The sequence below is a fragment of the Balaenoptera acutorostrata genome, chromosome X, assembly GCF_949987535.1.
Source record: "Balaenoptera acutorostrata chromosome X, mBalAcu1.1, whole genome shotgun sequence".
NCBI classification, from domain to species: Eukaryota; Metazoa; Chordata; class Mammalia; order Artiodactyla; family Balaenopteridae; genus Balaenoptera; species Balaenoptera acutorostrata.
In genome coordinates this window covers 117,545,980-117,565,139 of record NC_080085.1, presented here as the reverse complement: position 1 = coordinate 117,565,139, position 19,160 = coordinate 117,545,980, and the positions used below count along the sequence as shown (strand labels likewise).

The window sequence follows — 19,160 nt, the reverse complement described above, 5'->3', positions numbered from 1 at the left end:
CTGAGATGGAGGACCAGCAAAAGTCCTCACCACGCTTAGAGTGAGCATACAAGGAACCACCCCCTCAAGGGCGGAAGTCTAGACCTTGCTGGAGAGGCCCAGCTGTGACTCAATGTGTGGCAGAGAATTTTTGTGGTGCCACCCTCTGAAATTAGAGATGAAGCACCCAAGGCAAAATCCCTTGTCCCAGGGCTGAGATAGGTCACCCGAGGAAAAGTCCCTCCCGAAACATGGCTGAGCTAGGAGTGCCCTGGAGACAGCACCTAACTACAGGGCTGAAATAAAGTACTCAACTAACCCACACAGGAGATACTTTTTCACCCAAGGAAAATGATCCCCTCTCCCAGTGTTGAAATTCTCACCTGGCTGGAGGAGCCTGGCAGAAACTCACAGAATGTCAATAAAGTTGTAGTGGAGCCACACCAGTGGAACTTTCTGGAAATCTGTGCTCTGGAAGTTGCTGGAAATCTTCCTGAGGTGACTGGCAATGTTGTACACGGGGAGGTGTCTCACCAGAAACACTCTGATATATTACTGCCCCAGGGAGGTCTAAAGGAAGCTTGTGGCTATGGAGTGGTGCTGGCCACACCGCCCTGCACCAGCCGGGCCCTGGAGAAGCCACGTGAGGTGCAGAGGCTGGCGCTGGAGAAGCCTGGTGTCCAGCGGAAGCCAGCTGTGCCAGCAACCTAGGACCAGGAAGCAAAACTCTAGCTTTTCACTGTCTCTGGCTCCCTCTAGTGGTAAACTTCAGTAACAACTGCCACAAGAAAAAAATGGAAAGGACCCAGAACATTTTCATGGAAGCAGGACAAAAAGGTGAATTTGGAGCTTACCGGCAATAGAACCATCGCATTTTATTGACAGATTAAAAGAGGAAAGTAATACAATCATCCCAATGAATGCGGACAACACATGGGATGAAATGCAACAACTCTTCATAAAGAAAAATTTGAAAGTATGTTAAGAAGGTTACACACCAGAAATCTATAGCATACGTTATTCCTATATGAAAAAGTGGAAGTATTCCATGTAAGATCAAAAACAAGACAAGGATGCCAGCCATCACCCCTTCCTTTCAACACTGTAGCAGCTCCTGTAGGAGACCTCTCAGTGCTCTCATGCCCACTGATTAAAGTCAACGGAAACTACACCATCCTAATTCATTCAGGACTCCTAATGGCCATGAATCTCAGGAGTGAAACGCTGGGTCACCCCATCAGGAAAAGGACAATCAATCACCAGGGAAAGGGCTTGTGAGGGTAAAAAGATGTGGGATGGGTAGTAGAAGTAACCACATAACCATATGCATAAACAAGGACTGTAATGATTATGAGTATTACTTCTTTGTTTTTGTATGAATTGATTCACATATATATTAACCAAATAATTTTGACTTTGACAGCCTCTCATCTCCTTATCTTCTAACACAAGATGTATTATTAGCTAATTATATTTTTCAGTATTTAAGATACAGGATATTAAACTGAGGTGTGAATCAGGTAGAAGAATGAACAAGACTTAAGATAGGACTTTGTGCCTTCTATCAGAGAAAGGTTAGTGTTTTCTTGGTTGTGGGAGAGATGCATCAGGTTAGACAGAATCATGATTTTGTTATTGCCTCTATTTAGAGATTAAGTATGGTCTTTTCCTTCTCTTGTGTTTCCTGCCTAGGGAAGTTCCTTTAGCATTTGTTGTAAAGCTGGTTTGGTGGTGCTGAATTCTCCTAGCTTTTGCTTGTCTGTAAAGGTTTTAATTTCTCCGTCGAATCTGAATGAGATCCTTGCTGGGTAGAGTAATCTTGGTTGTAGATTTTTCCCTTTCATCACTTTAAATATGTCCTGCCACTCCCTTCTGGCTTGCAGAGTTTCTGCTGAGAGATCAGCTATTAACCTTATGGGGATTCCCTTGTATGTTATTTGCTGTTTTCCCTTGCTGCTTTTAATATTTTTTCTTTGTGTTTAATTTTTGATAGTTTGATTAATATGTGTCTTGGTGTGTTTCTCTTTGGATTTATCCTGTATGAGACTCTCTACATTTCCTTGACTTGATTGACTATTTCCTTTCCCATATTAGGGAAGTTTTCAACTATAATCTCTTCAAATATTTTCTCAGTCCCTTTTTTTTTTCTCTTCTTCTTCTGGAACCCCTATAATTCAAATGTTGGTGCATTTAGGGGCTTCCCTGGTGACGCAGCAGTTAAGAATCCACCTACCAATGCAGGGGACACAGGTTCAAGCCCTGGCCCGGGAAGATCCCACATGCCGCAGAGCAACTAAGCCCGTGCACCACAACTACTGAGCCTGTGCTCTAAAGCCCGCAAGCCGCAACTACTGAGCCCACGTTCCACAACTACTGAAGCCCATGCGCCTAGAGTCCGTGCTCCACAGCAAGAGAAGCCACCACAATGAGAAGCCCATGCACCACAATGAAGAGCAGCCCCCGCTCGCCACAACTAGAGAAAGCCCACGCACAGCAACGAAGATCCAACACAGACAAAAATAAACAAATAAATAATAAATTTGTAAAAAAACAAAGTTGGTGCATTTAATGTTGTCCCAGAGGTCTCTGAGACTGTCCTCAATTCTTTTTGTTCTTTTTTCTTTATTCTGCTCTCCGGTAGTTATTTCCACTATTTTATCTTCCAGGTCACTTATCCGTTCCTCTGCCTCAGTTATTCTACTATTGATTCCTTCTACAGAATTTTTAATTTCATTTACTGTGTTGTTCATCATTGTTTGTTTGCTCTTTAGTTCTTCTAGGTCCTTGTTAAACGTTTCTTCTATTTTCTCCATTCTATTTCCAAGATTTTAGATCATCTTTACTATCATTATTCTGAATTGTCTTTCAGGTAGACTGCCTATTTCCTCTTCATTTGTTAGGTCTGGTGGGTTTTTACCTTGCTCCTTCATCTGCTGTGTGTTTTTCTGTCTTCTCATTTTGCTAAACATACTGTATTTCGGGTCTCCTTTTCGCAGGCTGCAGGTTTGTAGTTCCCGTTGTTCTTGGTGTCTGCCCCCAGTGGCTAAGGTTGGTTCAGTGGGTTGTGCAGGCTTCCTGGTGGAGGGGACTAGTGCCTGTGTTCTGGTGGATGAGGCTGGATCCTGTCTTTCTGGTGGGCAGGACCGCATCTTATGATGTTTGATATTACTTGGAGCTGGGAGGTGTCTGGTGGCCCAATGCCCTGAACTCGGCTCTCCTACTTCAGAGGCTCAGACCTGACCACTGGCCAGAGGAACAAGACCCTGTCAGCCACACAGCTCAGAAGAAAAGGGAGGGGAAAAAAAGAAAGGAAGAAAAAATAAAATAAAATAAAATAAATAAAGTTATTAAAATAAAAAATTTAAAAAATTATTAAAAATAAAAAAGTAATAAAATTTAAAAAAAGAAAGAAAGAAGAGAGCAAGCAAACCAAAAAACAAATCCACCAATGATAACAAGTGTGAAAAACTATACAAAAAAAAAACGGACAGACAGAACCCTAGGACAAATGGTGAAAGCAAAGCTATACAGACAAAATCACACACAGAAGCATAGACATACACACTCACAAAAAGAGAAAAAGAGGAAAAAATAATATATCGTTGCTCCCAAAGTCCACCTCCTCAAACTGGGATGATTCGTTGTCTAATCAGGTATCCCAAAGATGCAGGTACATCAGTTGTTTGTGGAGCTTTAATCCGCTGCTCCTGATGCTGCTGGGAGAGATTTCCCTTTCTCTTCTTTGTTTGCACAGCTCCTGGGGTTCAGCTTTGGATTTGGACCCGCCTCTGCGTGTAGGTCACCTGAGGGCGTCTGTTCTTCGCTCACACAGGGTGGGGTTAAAGGAGCAGCTGCTTCGGGGGCTCTGGCTCACTCAGGTGGGGGTGGGGGAGGGAGGGGTACGGATGCGGGGCGAGCCTGTGGCGGCAGAGGTCGGCGTGACGTTGCAGCAGCCTGAGGCGCGCCGTGCGTTCTCCCGGGGAAGTTGTCCCCGGATCACGGGAGCCTGGCCGTGGCGGGCTGCACAGGGTCCCGGGAGGGGCGGTGTGGAGAGTGACCTGTGCTCACACACAGGCTTCTTGATGGCGGCAGCAGCAGGCTTAGCGTCTCATGCCCGTCTCTGGGGTCCGCGCTGATAGCCATGGCTCGCGCCCGTCTCTGGAGCTCGTTTAGACGGTGCTCTGAATCCCCTCTCCTTGCGCACCTCTGTAGCTTTATTTATTCTTTTAATTAATTTTTATTGGAGTATAGTTGATTTACAATGTTGTGTTAGTTTCATGTGTACAGCAAAGTGAATCGGTTATACATATGCATATATCCACTCTTTTTTAGATTCTATTCCCATATACGTCATTACAGAGTATTGAGTGGAGTTCCCTGTGCTATGCAGTAGGTCCTTCTTAGTTACTTATTTTATATATAGTCGTGTGTGTATGTCAATCCCAATCTCCCAATTTATCCCTCCCCCCCCTTTTCCCCTGGTAACCATAAGTTTGTTTTCTACATCTGTGACTCTATTTCTGTTTTGTAAATAGGTTCATTTGTACCTTATTTTAGATTCCACATATAAACAATATCATATGATATTTGTCTTTCTCTGTCTGACTTACTTCACTCAGTGTGACAATCTCTAAGTCCATCCATGTTGCTGCAAATGGCATTATTTCATTCCTTTTTATGGCTGAGTAATATCCCATTGTATATATGTACCACATCTTCTTTATCCATTCCTCTGTCAATGGACATTTAGGTTGCACTGTAGCTTTACAGTAAGTCTCGAAGTCAGGTAGCATCAGTCCTCCAACTTTGTTCTTTTCCTTCAATACTGTTTGCTTCTCCATATAAACGTTACAATCAGTTTATCTATATCCACAAGAGGACTTGCTGGGATTTGGATTGGGATTGCATTGAATCTATAGATCAAGTTGGGAAGAACTGACATCTTGACAACCAAAAGTTGGCGTTTTTAATTCTCAGATGTGTCCACACTGAGCACCTAGCAATTTGTCAGTTATAGTTCAGGTTTTCCTACCCCGGCACTGGTTCTCACAGTGGTTCTCAGTCATGAATCTCTGCTCCAGTAAGCCATGACTCCCTGTTATTTGCCTGTCTGTCTCACCAATATTGGAGGTTTGCCCGATGTCTCCCACTCTTACAGATCCAGTCTGTTCAGTCTTCTACTTGTTGGGACAGAGTGGTGGCTTCCAAGCTCTTTACATGAGGAACCAGAAACCAGAAGTCAGTGATTTAAAAAAAAAAAAACACCAAAAAAACCACTATTACATCTTATAATTTTGTATGTCAGGAATTTGAGCATGGCTGAGATTGGCAATCATTCTGCTCCACATGGCATCAAGTGGTGTCAGATGGCAGCCGGGCTGCTCTGGAGCATTTTGTTGCTGTAAATTGTACATAAAATTCACCATTTTTTTTTTTTTTTGGCCACGCCACGTGGCTTGTAGGATCTTAGTTTCCCGATCGGGATCGAACCCAGGACCCTGGCAGTGGGAGCACGGAATCCTAACCACTGGACCGCCAGGGAATTCCGTAAAATTAACCATTTTAAAATGTACAACTCAATGGCATAAAGTACCTTCACACAACGTTGTGCAACCATCACAGAACTATCTGGTTCTAAAACTGTTCTACTATCCTAAAAGGAAACGCCATCAGCAGTCATTCCCATTTCCCCCTTCCCCAGCCCCTCACAACCAGTTATCTACTTTCAATCTCTATGGATTTGCCAGTTCTTGATACTTCATATAAATGGAATCATACAATATGTGCTCTGTTTCCTCTGGCTTCTTTCACTTAGCATACTGCTTTCAATGTTCACCCATGCTGTACCATGTATCAGTACTCCATTCCAATTTCTCTGCATCCTCTGCACTTGTTCTTTCTTTTGATTATTACCAACCTAGTAGGTGTGAAATGTTAACTCATTGTGCTTTTGATTTGCATTTCCCTAATGACTAATGATGCTGAGCATCTTTTCATGTGCTTGTTGGCCATCTGTATACACTCTTTGGAGATATGTCTTTTCAAGTTCTTTGCCTATTTCTTTCTTAAATTATATTTATGTTGTTGAGTTGAAAGAATTCTATTTATATAATGGACACTAGACCCTTATCAGATATGTGCTTTGCAAATATTTCCCCCTGTCCTATGGGCTGTCCTGTCACACTCTCTTGATTGAGATCTTTGACGCACAAGAGCTTTGAATTTTAATGAAGTCAAATTATCTATATTTTTCTTTTGTTGCTTGTGTTTGGTGTCTTATTTAAGAAACCATTGCCAAATCCAAGGTCATAAACTATTACTCCAAAGTTTCCTTCTTAGAATTTTGTGGTTTTAACTCTTATAGGTAGGTACTGTTTCATTTTAATTAATTTTGGTATATGGTATGGGGTGAGGGTGCAACTTCTGTTACTGATTTCTGGTTTGACTCCGTTATGGCAAAGAAGATTTGTTGTATGATTTCAATGTTATAAAATTTATTGAGACTTGCTTTGTGGCTTAATATATGGTCAACCCTGGAGAATACTCCATGAGTACTTGAGAAGAATATGGACTTTGCTGTTGTGGTGTGGGGTGTTGTACATGTGTCTATTAGACCTAATTGGTTTATAGTGCTGTTCAAGTCCTCTATTTCCTTACTTATCTCCTTTTTTTAAAAATATAAATTTATTTACTTATTTTGGCTGTGTTGGGTCTTCGTTGCTGCACCCGGGCTTTCTCTAGTTGCGTCGAGTGGGGACTACTCTTCGTTGCAGTGCACAGGCATCTCCTAGTGGTGGTTTCTTTTGTTGCAGAGCACGGGCTCTAGGCGCACAGGCTTCAGTAGTTGTGGCACGTAGGCTCAGTAGTTGTGGCTTGCAGGCTTAGTTTCTCCGCAGCATGTGGGATCTTCCCAGAACAGGGCTTGAACCCGTGACCCCTGCATTGGCAGGTGGATACTTAACCACTGTGCCACCAGGGAAGTCCCTCCTTACCGATCTTCTAACTAGTTGTTCTTGTCATTTATTTTGCTGACCCTAAAGATTAGCCAAAGGTAAAATCTTATGGTCTTCTCTGGTCTTTTCTGACTGAGTCCTGCCCTGGGCATGCACATGGCTTTCTAGATACCCAGATATACATGGGAACATTTCAAAGCCCTTCTTCTCCAAAGTATCTCACTCCTCAGTTTTTCTTTCCAGAATTCTGGCATGACTGTTGTTTGCCATAAGCATCGGCAGCTTATTCACTTGCCTTTGAAAGTTTCTGAGGAACATCCTTCACATAGCTGCTTCTCCACTCTAAAAGAGTTTAGAGTTAAAACAAAAGAAAAGCAAAAAATCCCCTTGCGTCAGTCCTTCAGGGAGCCTTCTAGACAGCTTGAAACAAACACAATTCCTTGGGAGTAAGGTATACTCCTCCCTCCTGAGCCAAGAACCCTCACTTGGAATGCAGGCTGACATCGTCAAGACCGCTGCTCTACTAGGGAAGGGCTGGGGCAAGAATAAGTTTAAATGCCAGCATATTCTCCTATCACATTTCAATGGCTCTTCTACTGACTTAACATTTGCTTGGTTGCTGTAAACCTCTAACGATCTTCCAGAGTTCCAATAAACTTGATTCTGTTCATTTTTTCCTAGTGTTTCCAGGGTTTCTGGAGTACCCTACCCAGAGTGCCCTACTCCACCGTGTTCACCAATTTCACTCAGTTCCGTGAGTGACGTTTTGAAGTTTACATCCTTCTGCTAACATCTTAATTTAACAGTGTGGTGGCTTCCCTGGTGGCGCAGTGGTTGGGCATCCACCTGCCAATGCAGGGGACACGGGTTCGAGCCCTGGCCCGGGAAGATCCCACATGCCGTGGAGCAGCTAGGCCCGTGTGCCACAACTACTGAAGCCTGTGTGCCACAACTGCTGAAGCCTGCACGCCTGGAGCCTGTGCTCCGCAACAAGAGAAGCCACTGCAGTGAGAAGCCCTCACACTGCAAAGAACAGTAGCCCCTGTTCCCAGCAACTAGAGAAAGCCCGTGCACAGCAACGGAGGGCCCAACGCAGCCAAAAAATAAAGAAATAAAATAAATCTATTAAAAAAAAAACAATAGTGTGCACTTTTTTTTTCTGAAAGGAATAACAGATCAGAAGAAAGAGAAAAGTAGAAATTTCTCTAGCATCAGTGACCTTGTGAAAAATCAATAAAATGATTTATTTTATATATGCAAGTCAAAATCTCTTTGTACACTTAAATTTTTGCAAATTAATACAGACATAACAATACTGCTCCATATAAACCTTTGTATAAACATTAAAGGAAATATATACATTATTTTTTCTTTTAGTGCTTCTGAAGCACAGAATGCACAAGTCCACCTGAAGACTTTCTGTCGTCACATGCGAGAACAAATGTCAGGGGTTGAGGCAGCCTCAGGTGCACTTTGTAATGTCTCTAGACAAAATAGAACAGAGTTGGAGGTAGATTGTTTGGTGACTTCCCCTGCCCCTCCCACGGAGAAATAAGTTACCCAAATAGCAGCTTTCTTACTCTTTGATCCAAACTGTCCTGAATATTGCATGGTTTTAAAGGCACAACTCGGAATGGTTGAAAACTTTGTTCAGCACACACAAGATTACCAGTTGGCCTCTGAACACCTGTTCTTTCTAAAGGACATAGTAAGAGCACCAAGGAGTGCTCCACCCGCACGTGGCCCCTCGTCACTCTGGAAATGACCAGGACGGCCAAGTTCAAGAGTGAACCCTTATCACATGTGGCAGGGGCGACAGAGTTTACTGATTTTAACCTGCTGGATTAATAACATCACCCTCCTCAATTGGGAAAAGTAACAACAAAACAACCAATTAATACTTTCAAAGAAAACTCATAGGGCAAAAGCCAGCTTTTCCCGCCAGAGGATCTGAAAACAAAAAGCTCCACTGCTTTTTCTTAGCCTCTGGAAGGCAGTTCCCTTGACTAAAACATCGTAGGATACTCAACAATATCTCATTCTATCCTACAGCACAGAAAACTTATTCTTTTTTCCTCCTTGGTCTTTGCATTAACATCATGATCTGCTGTTGATGTGATTAACGTTGTTGAGAAGGTGATGGGATTCTATTTTTTCTAGTACCTTCTCAAGGTACTGAATTAAGACTCGTCTTTTGAACCTAAAAAAGAAAAAGAAATTTTATTAACCAAAAGGTCCTTAAAGCATTTATGAAGCGTGAGGTACCGTGCGGGGTACAAAGTGGAACTGGCCATTCACATGGGAAATAGAAAATGTATGTTCATGTAAACATAGGGCTTAGCTAATACTGAGAGTACCAACTGAGAGCCCAGGCCCACCTCAGAGTGTGAGGAGTCCAGAAGGCTCCACAGACCTGGATGAATGAGTTGGCCTCAGGTAGTATTAATCTAAATGCCTCTGGAGACAGCTGTAACTATGACTGAGGGCCAGGGCTTAGGAAAGCAAGGCAGGACTTCCCTGGTGGCACAGTGGTTAAGAACCCGCCTGCAAATGCAGGGGACACGGGTTCGAGCCCTGGTCCTGAAGATCCCACATGCCGCGGAGCAACTAAGCCCGTGAGCCACAACTACTGAGCCCGCATGCCACAACTACTGAAGCCTGTGCACCTAGAGTCCGTGCTCCACAACACGAGAAGCCACCGCAATGAGAAGCCCGCGCACCGCAACAAAGAGTAGCCCCCGCTCGCCGCAACTAGAGAAAGCCCGCGTGCAGCAACGAAGACCCAGCAGCGCCAAAAATAAATAAATAAATTAATTAATTAAAAAAAAAAGAAAAGCAAAGCAGCACCAATGCCTCCGCCTGTCTTGCCTTGGGCCTGCCTTCTTAAAAGAAAATACTATGAAGACTTCCTCTTTACACCCACCTTGCAGCTTCCTTGATGGTAAATTCAACAAATTGTTTCCTCACTGCAAGAGGTCCTTGCACTCCTTCAAGCAAAATGAAAATTCTTTCATACTCTGCAGATATTTTAAAAATTAGTATTTTTAAAAATATGGATGAAAAATAAAATTCAATCGTTATACACCATCGGTAATCATTCCTTGTGTGTGGAAAGTTAGGTATAATTTGTATTTGAAACTGTCAAATCAAGACATCTGCACATATCTGCTAGGGAAACTCTAAACACTAATTAAATGTGGTCCGCTGAATAATGGCCCCCCAAGTTGTCCATGTCCTAATTCTGAGAACCTGTGAACATATTACCTTATATGGCAAAAGAGACTTTACTTTGCAGGTGTGATTAAGTTATGGCTCTTGAGATGGGGAGATTATCCATGCTTATACATGTTGCCCAATGTAACCACAAATATCCTTACGAAAGGGAGGCAGTAGAGCTGGTCAGAAAGAAAAGATGGAAGGGTGGGAGCAGAGGTTAGAGAGGAGAGAAGGGGCTAAGTTGCTGGCTTGAAGATGGAGGAAGGGCCCACGAGCGAAGGAACACAGGCAGCCTGTAGAAGCTGGAAGAGGCAAGGAAACAGGTTCTCCCTAGAGCCTGCAGAAGGAACCCTGGCCTGCCAACACCTTCATGCTAGCCCAGTGAAAATGATTTCAGATCTGACTTCCACAACTCTAAGATACTACAGCTTTCAGCCACAAAGTTTGTGATAACTTGTTACAGCAGCAAAAGGAAACTATTACAGCAAGTAAGGGGAAAAAGAGAGAGAAAGGTGTATTGGGTCTTTTTTAGGTAAAGCAAGAGGAATCATTTTAAATTATGTGAAAACCCAATACTTCCCAAAAATGCACCTCAAGAGATACCTTGAATCTATTCTGAATCCTAAAAGGAAAGGGACCTCCCATTACATTACTGATAGATGTTCTGTCACTACTTACTTCGTCCAAATTTTCGGACTTCCTTCATTAACTGGTGTTTTATATCAGCATTGATTCCTTGTGCCATAGCAGGAGTTATTTGCAACGTATTTGGCCCAGTTTCCAAAGCAGATGTTACTGACACTTTTCGATCCTCTACAGAGACATTGCAGTTCTTGGTTCCTCCTATGAGTGCATTACTACCAGGATTGTGCATCAGGCCATCTTTCCTGAGACTAGTGAAATCATCAGACAGAGAATCCACTTGGTCGGGTGGGATACTATCTCCTGCCATATTCATAAGCTCTGGGGCAGCAGATTTTGACAAGAAGCCATCGGGTGAGATTTGACCATTTTCCATCTTCTCCTCATGAGCGTCGTGAGTGACAGTAACATCTGGAAACCAAATTAACAAGTGGAGCTGTGACGTAGGTGCATTATGGCAACTCCACAGGGACAGCCCGGCGCTCCTCAGTTTTGAGGAAATTGTTTCATAAAGCAAGCGGATGTACCAGACGGAGCCTGAGACCCCTCAAATTGAGCGCAGGAAGGTAATACGACAAACGCGCTTTCTTCTCTTCACGGCACCATGAATACGTATGGAAACCAAGTAAGACAGTACAACTGCTAAACAGTCTCAGGTCCCTGGTGCTGAGGGTTTAGCTGCAGCTTGTGCTTTACAAGCTGAAAAGCAGCAAGTCTCACTTGGTGTCATGATTTCTGTCATTTACCTATGAAATGCCATGCTCTACCGAGCTTGACATCAGATTACATGCCCCCACCCCCCGCCAAACTCCCGCCTCTCTCCCTCCAAAGTTCTGAGGACACAGAGGTGGTGGCCATTGGATCTGAAGGCTCTGTATGTCCCCCTTCACCCCACCCCCAATCCCTGTCAGTATACGATCCTCCTCATCCATCTTTTCTGTCTCAGAAAAGTGAGTTTCTTTTTACTCCAGCTCTGACACCTCTCCTCCGTTGACTCGTCCTGCTCTGTGCCGGGCACCGTGCCAGGAGCTGGGGAGAGGCAGCCGACAGGACAGGTGGAAACAAGCCCCGCCCTTACGGAACCTCCATGCTCATGCGGAGGCCAGGCAGTGAGTGCACAATGATCCAACAAAACAATCACAGTTTGAATTCGTGTTAGGGAAGAAGCAAGCAGGGACGGGACAGACAGCAGGAGGGGGAGCCCCAGTGGACCACGGGGTCGGGAAGGCCCTCCTGAGGAGGTAGGTGTCCTTTGGGCAGAGCCTGGAGGAGGAGAGAGAGCCGGCCTGTGCTCATGCAGAGGAAGAGTTCCAGGCTGCGGCAAGGGCACGTGCACAGACCCGGGGAGGGGACTGGCCAGGGAGCACAGAGCAAAGGACAGAGGCACAGAGAGCAAGGAGGAGACGACAGGCCACGCGTTAGGAGAGGATGGCGGGGCCAGGTCGTGCACAGCTGGTAGACCAGCGTCGGCAGTTCGGGTTGTGTTCTGAGTGCCTAGGAAAGGTGATGATGGGTTTTCAGCATGGATGTGGCGTGATCTCATTTCTGTGTTGGCGTGATCACTTTGTTTGCAGGGCAGAAAGTGAGAGATGTGGAGAAGATGGGAAATAGGGAAATCAGATAAGAAGCTATTGGAGTAGCCTGGTGACATGAGGGTAGCACAGATCAGAGGAATGGAGAGCAATGGTGGGATGCGGGATTTATATTGGGCATCATCCAGTGGAATGGAGGAGGCCGCGTCAGACTGCACTGGGTTGGAGCACAGAGAGGAATGGAGGACACAGAGCACACATGCAGACCCATCCCTTATTGAGCCCATTTGCTCCTACTGACTCAGCAACTCCAAATGGCTGCACATCCTTCCGCCCTGCCCTGGCAAAGCAAACAGGCGTATCTCTTGCCATTTCTCCAACTTGTGTTAATTACTATGTAAGTAGAGATCTTCCTCCCCTCATATTTATTGAGATCCTTGAAACACGGTCTCCACTCCCCATGGGGCCCTTTGTACGTACCACATAGATGGTTTAATAACGGTTTACTTAATGAACAAAAACTGAATACAAAAGAAATGAATACAAAGGAAAAGAAAATTGTTTAGTGTCTTAGTCCTCTAGGGGCCATAAGGAAATCACAACCACTACTCTATACCTGTATGTACAAGGGTGGGTTTTATGAGGTTTGGATAAGATGGGAACCACGAGGCTGAGGGTGGTCCCTTTCCGCCCACGTGGTTAGTTACAGTAGGTGGTGTTTGTGGTTTCCTCAACAGCAGGGACATACTCCGCCTTCTCTTAGATGACAGAGGACTGCTGGGTTCTCCAGGACGTTTCACTTTGTTTTGTGGCCCTGTTACAAACTCATCTGCTTCATCAATCATCATTCCCTAGAAAACATCAATGAACATATTCCATTAAAGACAACACTGCAAGAACTCTTCACATGCATATACAATCATACGCTACATCAGCAATATAGATCTTAATCATGGGCCAAAGAGTTGCCATTCCCCACAGAGACTGTTCTCAGAAAACGCTACTCAATTTCAATCTAGTCTAAGTGGAACGAGGAGGAAACTTGTTGTAAGGTCAAACATAACACAATCATGATTATCCAGAAAGCTTGGGGAATGAGCAACTCGATGAGAGTTCCAAAGTGGGAATAAACCCACAGTGACCTTTCTGAAGAAGTTACAAACCATTTTGCATCAACCCTTGGTAAGGGAATTCATTCCCTTTTGTGTGCTTTAAACGCATCCTTAAGAAATATTGATAGTCACTGTACAGAATGCTGCATGAAAATGGTGATGGGCAGGTAGATGGAAAACGTCATTCCCCCAACAGCAATCTCACAGAGATTCAAATATGTCCACCTTGGTGCTGGACAGAAATGAGGGAGGGGGCTTTTCACCCTTGGGAATAGATAAAAGATGAGAGCCAGCAGTATAGAAGGTTAACTAAAAGCTGTTCTCGTCCAAGGATAACCCAAGAATGCGCGCTCCCATTATTTGAATAAAATCATGATAAATGACTTTTCCAAAGCATTTCCCAAAGCGAAACAGTACATAAAGGGGAAAACATAGTCACTGAGCATGTACCACGTGTCAGGTAATGTTCTAAATGGTGTACAGGTACTAACTCAATACTCCACAGAGCTCTATTAGTTAGGTGTCATAGTTATCTCCAGTGCTACAAATGAGGAAACCAAGACACAGAAAGATTAAGAAAAACTCCAGTTAATTGAAGATTCAGGTGAAGCAGAATACCTTTCAGTCTATTTTTGTTACAGAAGACATTATTGCATGGTCTGCACCTTTATAACAATGGTCTCCTCCATGAATGCAGATATAATCTCCATTTGTCTTCATGCTTATATGTTCAAGTCAGTATATCTCTCACTTATACACACAGAGATACACACACACACACACGCATGTGCATGCACACATCTCACATGTATATCTCACACACACATCTCACATATAGAACAAGCCAATAAGGCAACACCACTTAGTACTTCATATTTCAAGAGGAATACTTTATAACTGTCTAGATACAGCACTAGAGATTTGAATAATGTAAACAGAGGAAATAAATGGTGATCTCAATATTAAAGGAATTAGTGTGTGGAGATGGGAACAAATACAGACTCTGGAGCTGGAAAGACGGGGGTTCAAATCCTGGCTCTTATCAGTTGTGTCACTCAGGGTGAACCATTTGACCACTGTGAGCTGTGATTTCATATTATAGGGCAGATAGTAGTACTCATCTGCAGTTGTGAGCATTCAATGTTATCATTTAAAACATCAGCTCCTACTACGTACACAATAAATGCCAGCTATCACTTTTTTTAACCAACACACTCTTGCATAAGGAGGCTCCCACTTTCCATTCACAAAGAGCCCTGGAGGCGTATTTTATCTCTTAAACAGACAGAAGGAGAACCTCTGATTTACGTACATGTTGCCAAGAAGAAAGGAATTATTGCAAGATTATCACGATTTAGGCACACATAGAAATAGATATCCCACCTTCTTATCTTGTTTAAATGGATTGCCAAAAGTATGTAGTCTTTTTGGTTGATCTGGATCAATCTCTCGAAGTGGAGAAGCCAATGTCTTTAGATATTCCTGATAGTTACCCATTTGTGCGACTGGAACACTATGAAGGGAATCTGCAAAATCACCGGAAAAGAAACAGATACTATACAGCAGAAGTGTGTGGTCCTTTTGAGAGGACATGATCATAGTCTGATTTAGCATTGTGTATCTCGGCAACCGATAGTCTAAAATCTCGAATCTAGCAGCCTAGGATCTAAAATCATCTCTCTTCATCCCACTCAGCACTCAAGTCTACCATCACTGTGGCCTACAAGCTCAAATCCCTAGGGCAAGAACAACTCCCTCACTCTTCATACCAGGTTTGAGAATGGGCTGACATTCCCTATACCACCATCCCAACTCAAAACCCCATATTTTGTGTTTTAAAGAGCCTAGGCTCGGGGCTTCTCTGGTGGCGCAGTGGTTAAGAATCCACCTGCCAATGCAGGGGACACGGGTTCAAGCCCTGGTCCGGGAAGATCCCACATGCCACGGAGCAGCCTAAGCCTGTGAGCCACAACTACTGAGCCTGTACTCTAGAGCCTGTGCTCCGCAACACGAGAAGCCACCGCAATGAGAAGCCCGCGCACCACAACTAAGAGTAGCCCCTGCTCGCCGCAACTAGAAAAAGCCCGTGCGCAGCAACGAAGACCCAACGCAGCCAAAAATAAAATAAATTTTAAAAATAAATTTATTAAAAAAAAAAGGAGCCTAGGTTCCATGGTTTTCTCTTATCATCCAGAGAATCTTGGTTAGCGGGCCTCACCCTCTTGGAAAATTTGATTAGATCTACAGGCTCTCTTCCTAGAAAAGTCCCCCCTGCCAAAAAAAAACAAAAACAAAAACAAAAACAAAATGACGTATAATTTCAGGAGGTTGGCCAGGCTAAGATTTGCACATTTTAATGGACAAATGACCCTGCTTAAAACGAGCAAAATGGAGTAAAGGGGAATTACACACCGTCACCAATTATCCTAGACAATATCAGGTTCATTGTTTTCCTGTAAATGAGGAATTTGGATTGAATTCATCACAGTAGGCTGGGCGGTATAGCGTCGGGGCATGCAATTTCCGGAATCTGATAGACCTAGGTTCTGCCACTTTCCAACTCACTAAACCTGGGCAAACTACTAAAATGCTCACTCTCAGTTCCAATGTCCATAAAAATGGGCATAAAAACAGCATCTATCTCATGGGGCTGTTTTGAGACTTACAAGAGCTAAAACGTGTAGTGTAATATATGCACCGATTAATGCACACTTCTCCTTAAACCCGAGAACAATAAACTTGTGCCTGGGTAGCTGAAGGGATTCAGGGAAAAGAGGCATTATAAATAATAAAGTATTACAAAATAACTTACTCGTTATGCAATAAACATCTTCGTGAGAGTCAGACTTGACATTTCCCTAATCAACAAAAAGTACTTCTTTGTTCACTTACCTTCATCTTGTCCAACAATAAACTTGTGTGTTTTCAGCAGATTGGATCGCATTCTGGTTAACTGGTCTAAAAGACCTCTACGTGGAATATCATAAGCATTTCTATATGTCTGAGGTTTCAAATCCTATTTGAAATGAAACAATTTCAGTTACTCCTGAGGCTTTTAATATAGAAATATAATTCCTAATCCTCTTAAAATCTTAGTGAAGAGAGGGATATTCATTACAACTACCTACAGTAGAATTTTGCCAGTGGAAAATTTGCCTTCGCTAGCCCTGTTCTGAATTCTAATACACCCACGCAGCTTTAAGGCCACTGGGAATATCCTTTTACAAGTATGTCATTTAAAACATCAGATCCTGAGATTTGTGCCGGGCGCAGCCTTGCAGGCCCACTGTTTGTCATCTAGAGGCAGTCCGCCGGCAGCCACGGAGGTGAGCTGCTGGGACGTCCATCCGGGAAGCAGTGGCTGATCCTACAATGGCTGCGGTGATCTGAGCACCTCCGGCCGCAGTACCTTCGGGATCTGGGGTAGCATTGGAGCCCAGGCTGTGCTCTTCCCCAGGCTGCCCCCAGCCAGGGATGGAGAATGATGGGGGACGTTAGGGCCTGGCCAGTTCTGCCCAACGTGGACCTCCTCTATGGGAAATCGTGGCACCAGGCTTCCCTTCTGGGCTGGCCAAGACTTTCAAGAAGCCACACCTATGTCTGAGGCTCTTCATACCCAATTCTCCTTCCTTCCCCCGTCCTCTCACAAGTGTTAGTTCAGCAGCGTAATCTGATGGTTAGCAGACATTTGGTCCTGTCCAAAATGTCTGTACAACATTTGGTCCACGCCAGAGGTCCTTGATAATTGGTCACACTTGGTCCTGTCCAAAATGTCCATGGAGACATGTGGTCCACACCAAAGGGCCCTTGATATTTGGTTCTGTCCAAAACCATTTGGCATGAACCAAATATGCTCATGGATATGTTTTGGATCGAACCAGATTTCAAGGACCTTTTGGTGTGGACCAAATGTCTTATGGACATTTTGGATAGGACCAAATGTTCTGCAAGGGATCTGAAAGCTCTCTCTGCTTACTCTTGTTCCTTCTCCCCTTTATCTTTCACAGACCTTACCACCTCCCACCCCAAACAAGCTATTTATGTCACAGTTTACCTTGTTTAAGAGCCCTACTTGGAAGCCGGCAAATTCTTTGGTATTCAATTCTGCCAGTCTCGGTGCTGTTTCTCCTATGATTTCTTTCAATAGTTTTCTAAAATTTTTATTGTGAGTCAGGGACACTCCACCTCCAGAATGATTTTTCACTTTGATTCCAATTTCCTGGGGAGGTTTCTTCCCCACTGATGCTAGTATTCGTTCTGACTCTAGTTTGGTCTAAAATGAAAGTACATAGTATGTTATGAAAAGATCTATATTATCACTATTGTTTTTACTACTTAAGAAAGATAATACTTTAAGAACCCCATTGAACAAATTTCAATCGCAAATCACAGAAAAACGGATAATTAAACATTTTCCTGTGCTTCTCTGTACTACCACAGCAAACAGAGAGAGGGGGCTAGAAAGACAAATAATACACTTTTTTTTTCTCTTGTCTAGTGTCAAAATTATGATTGAATCATGGAGAGAATGAAAATCATGCGTAAGAATTATATTCGTAGACATTTAAAATCACATTTTGTTACTGTAAAATCTAGTCTAAGTCAACATATTCATTTCAGACCCAGACATAAAGGGTAAAACTCTGTATTTATAAAAGTACACTAGTGCTAAAATTCAGATTACATAGATTACATTATGTCTGAAAAAAACTTATAGTGTTTATTTCTAATATCAGACCACCCCCCAACAAGTAATACGCACTCAGTAAGTTTCTTACTAACTCACAACAAAAAAATCCTCTTAATAGACACTATTATACCATATTGATAAATATTGCTTGAGAATGTATTGTAGCAATATATTTGGGCATATTTCGTGATTTACATACATCTGAGATGGTTCAAAGAACACTGGTGACATAGAGTTATTAAATTAGTAATTAAATTAGTAATTAGAGCTAGTATAAATTAGTAACGATCTTTTCTTTTTCTCTAAAAGGTGGAATTCCACCAATGTCCAGTAAGCCCAAATTAATTTTGAATTTCTTGTGGTCTGGTCAGAGATACTCATAAATTTTCCCTAATTATTGGAATTAAGTATGTTTATTATCTTTTTAAAAATTTAGTCATGAAATAAGGGATAAGAGCAAATGAAGGGTCTGTTTCCACAAATTGGTCCTGAAAGGTCATTGATAAAACTATATAAGCAACGTGTCCCAGAAAGCCCCAGAACTTGCATGAGTTTCAACTCTGTTCACTATTCTTCCTTCTGGCCATACCCTGCTGACACAGCCTTAAAGGCCTAAGGTAAACATCAAATAAAAAAATATAAATCAATAGGTCAATAAATAAATAAATAACCAAAACAAAACATTTAACAACAACAAAAATCTATTAGCAGAGAGGGAAAGGGGTTAAGGGGACACTTAATAGATCAGAGATCTGGGTTTGCCTTTACTTTCTTTTGCATTTATGAGCACACTGGTCTGGTAGGAGCTGGTAAGCTCCAGACTATACTTAAGTTTTTGCCAGTTCCTAGCAAGGTGTGTCAGCATCCCAAATTGTGGAGTCATTTTGGTTCTTTGGTGTCAGAAATCTGACACTTATTTGCTCTGACACTTATTTGCTCTGTTTTCTAAAGGCCCAGCTTTGAAACATATCCAACTTGAAGCATTATTGTCACTGCAAATGCTACTACTATTCCCTACCTGGGAATACATTTGTGC

At 43.0% G+C, this 19,160-nt stretch overlaps 1 protein-coding gene across 9 annotated transcripts in view; it reads right to left on the bottom strand.

Annotated features, from left to right (window-relative positions):
- Window positions 1–8,150: 8,150 nt before the first annotated feature.
- The window catches only part of INTS6L (integrator complex subunit 6 like), a 55,466-nt gene continuing 44,456 nt past the window's right edge, over window positions 8,151–19,160 (bottom strand). For 2 of the 9 annotated variants that reach the window (XM_057538482.1, XM_057538484.1), the window contains 8 exons: window positions 17,489–17,707; window positions 16,327–16,450; window positions 14,818–14,960; window positions 12,939–13,173; window positions 10,827–11,201; window positions 9,856–9,949; window positions 9,096–9,132; window positions 8,151–8,416 (listed from right to left, as the gene is read on the bottom strand). In XM_057538482.1, coding sequence (XP_057394465.1) covers window positions 8,306–8,416; window positions 9,096–9,132; window positions 9,856–9,949; window positions 10,827–11,201; window positions 12,939–13,173; window positions 14,818–14,960; window positions 16,327–16,450; window positions 17,489–17,707 — 1,338 coding nt within the window. In that variant the 3' untranslated portion in view covers window positions 8,151–8,305. Of the gene's footprint in view, window positions 9,133–9,855; window positions 9,950–10,826; window positions 11,202–12,938; window positions 13,174–14,817; window positions 14,961–16,326; window positions 16,451–17,488; window positions 17,708–19,160 lie in introns of all 9 variants that reach the window. The other 7 variants (XM_057538485.1, XM_057538489.1, XM_057538483.1 and 4 more) reach the window with 6 other exon arrangements.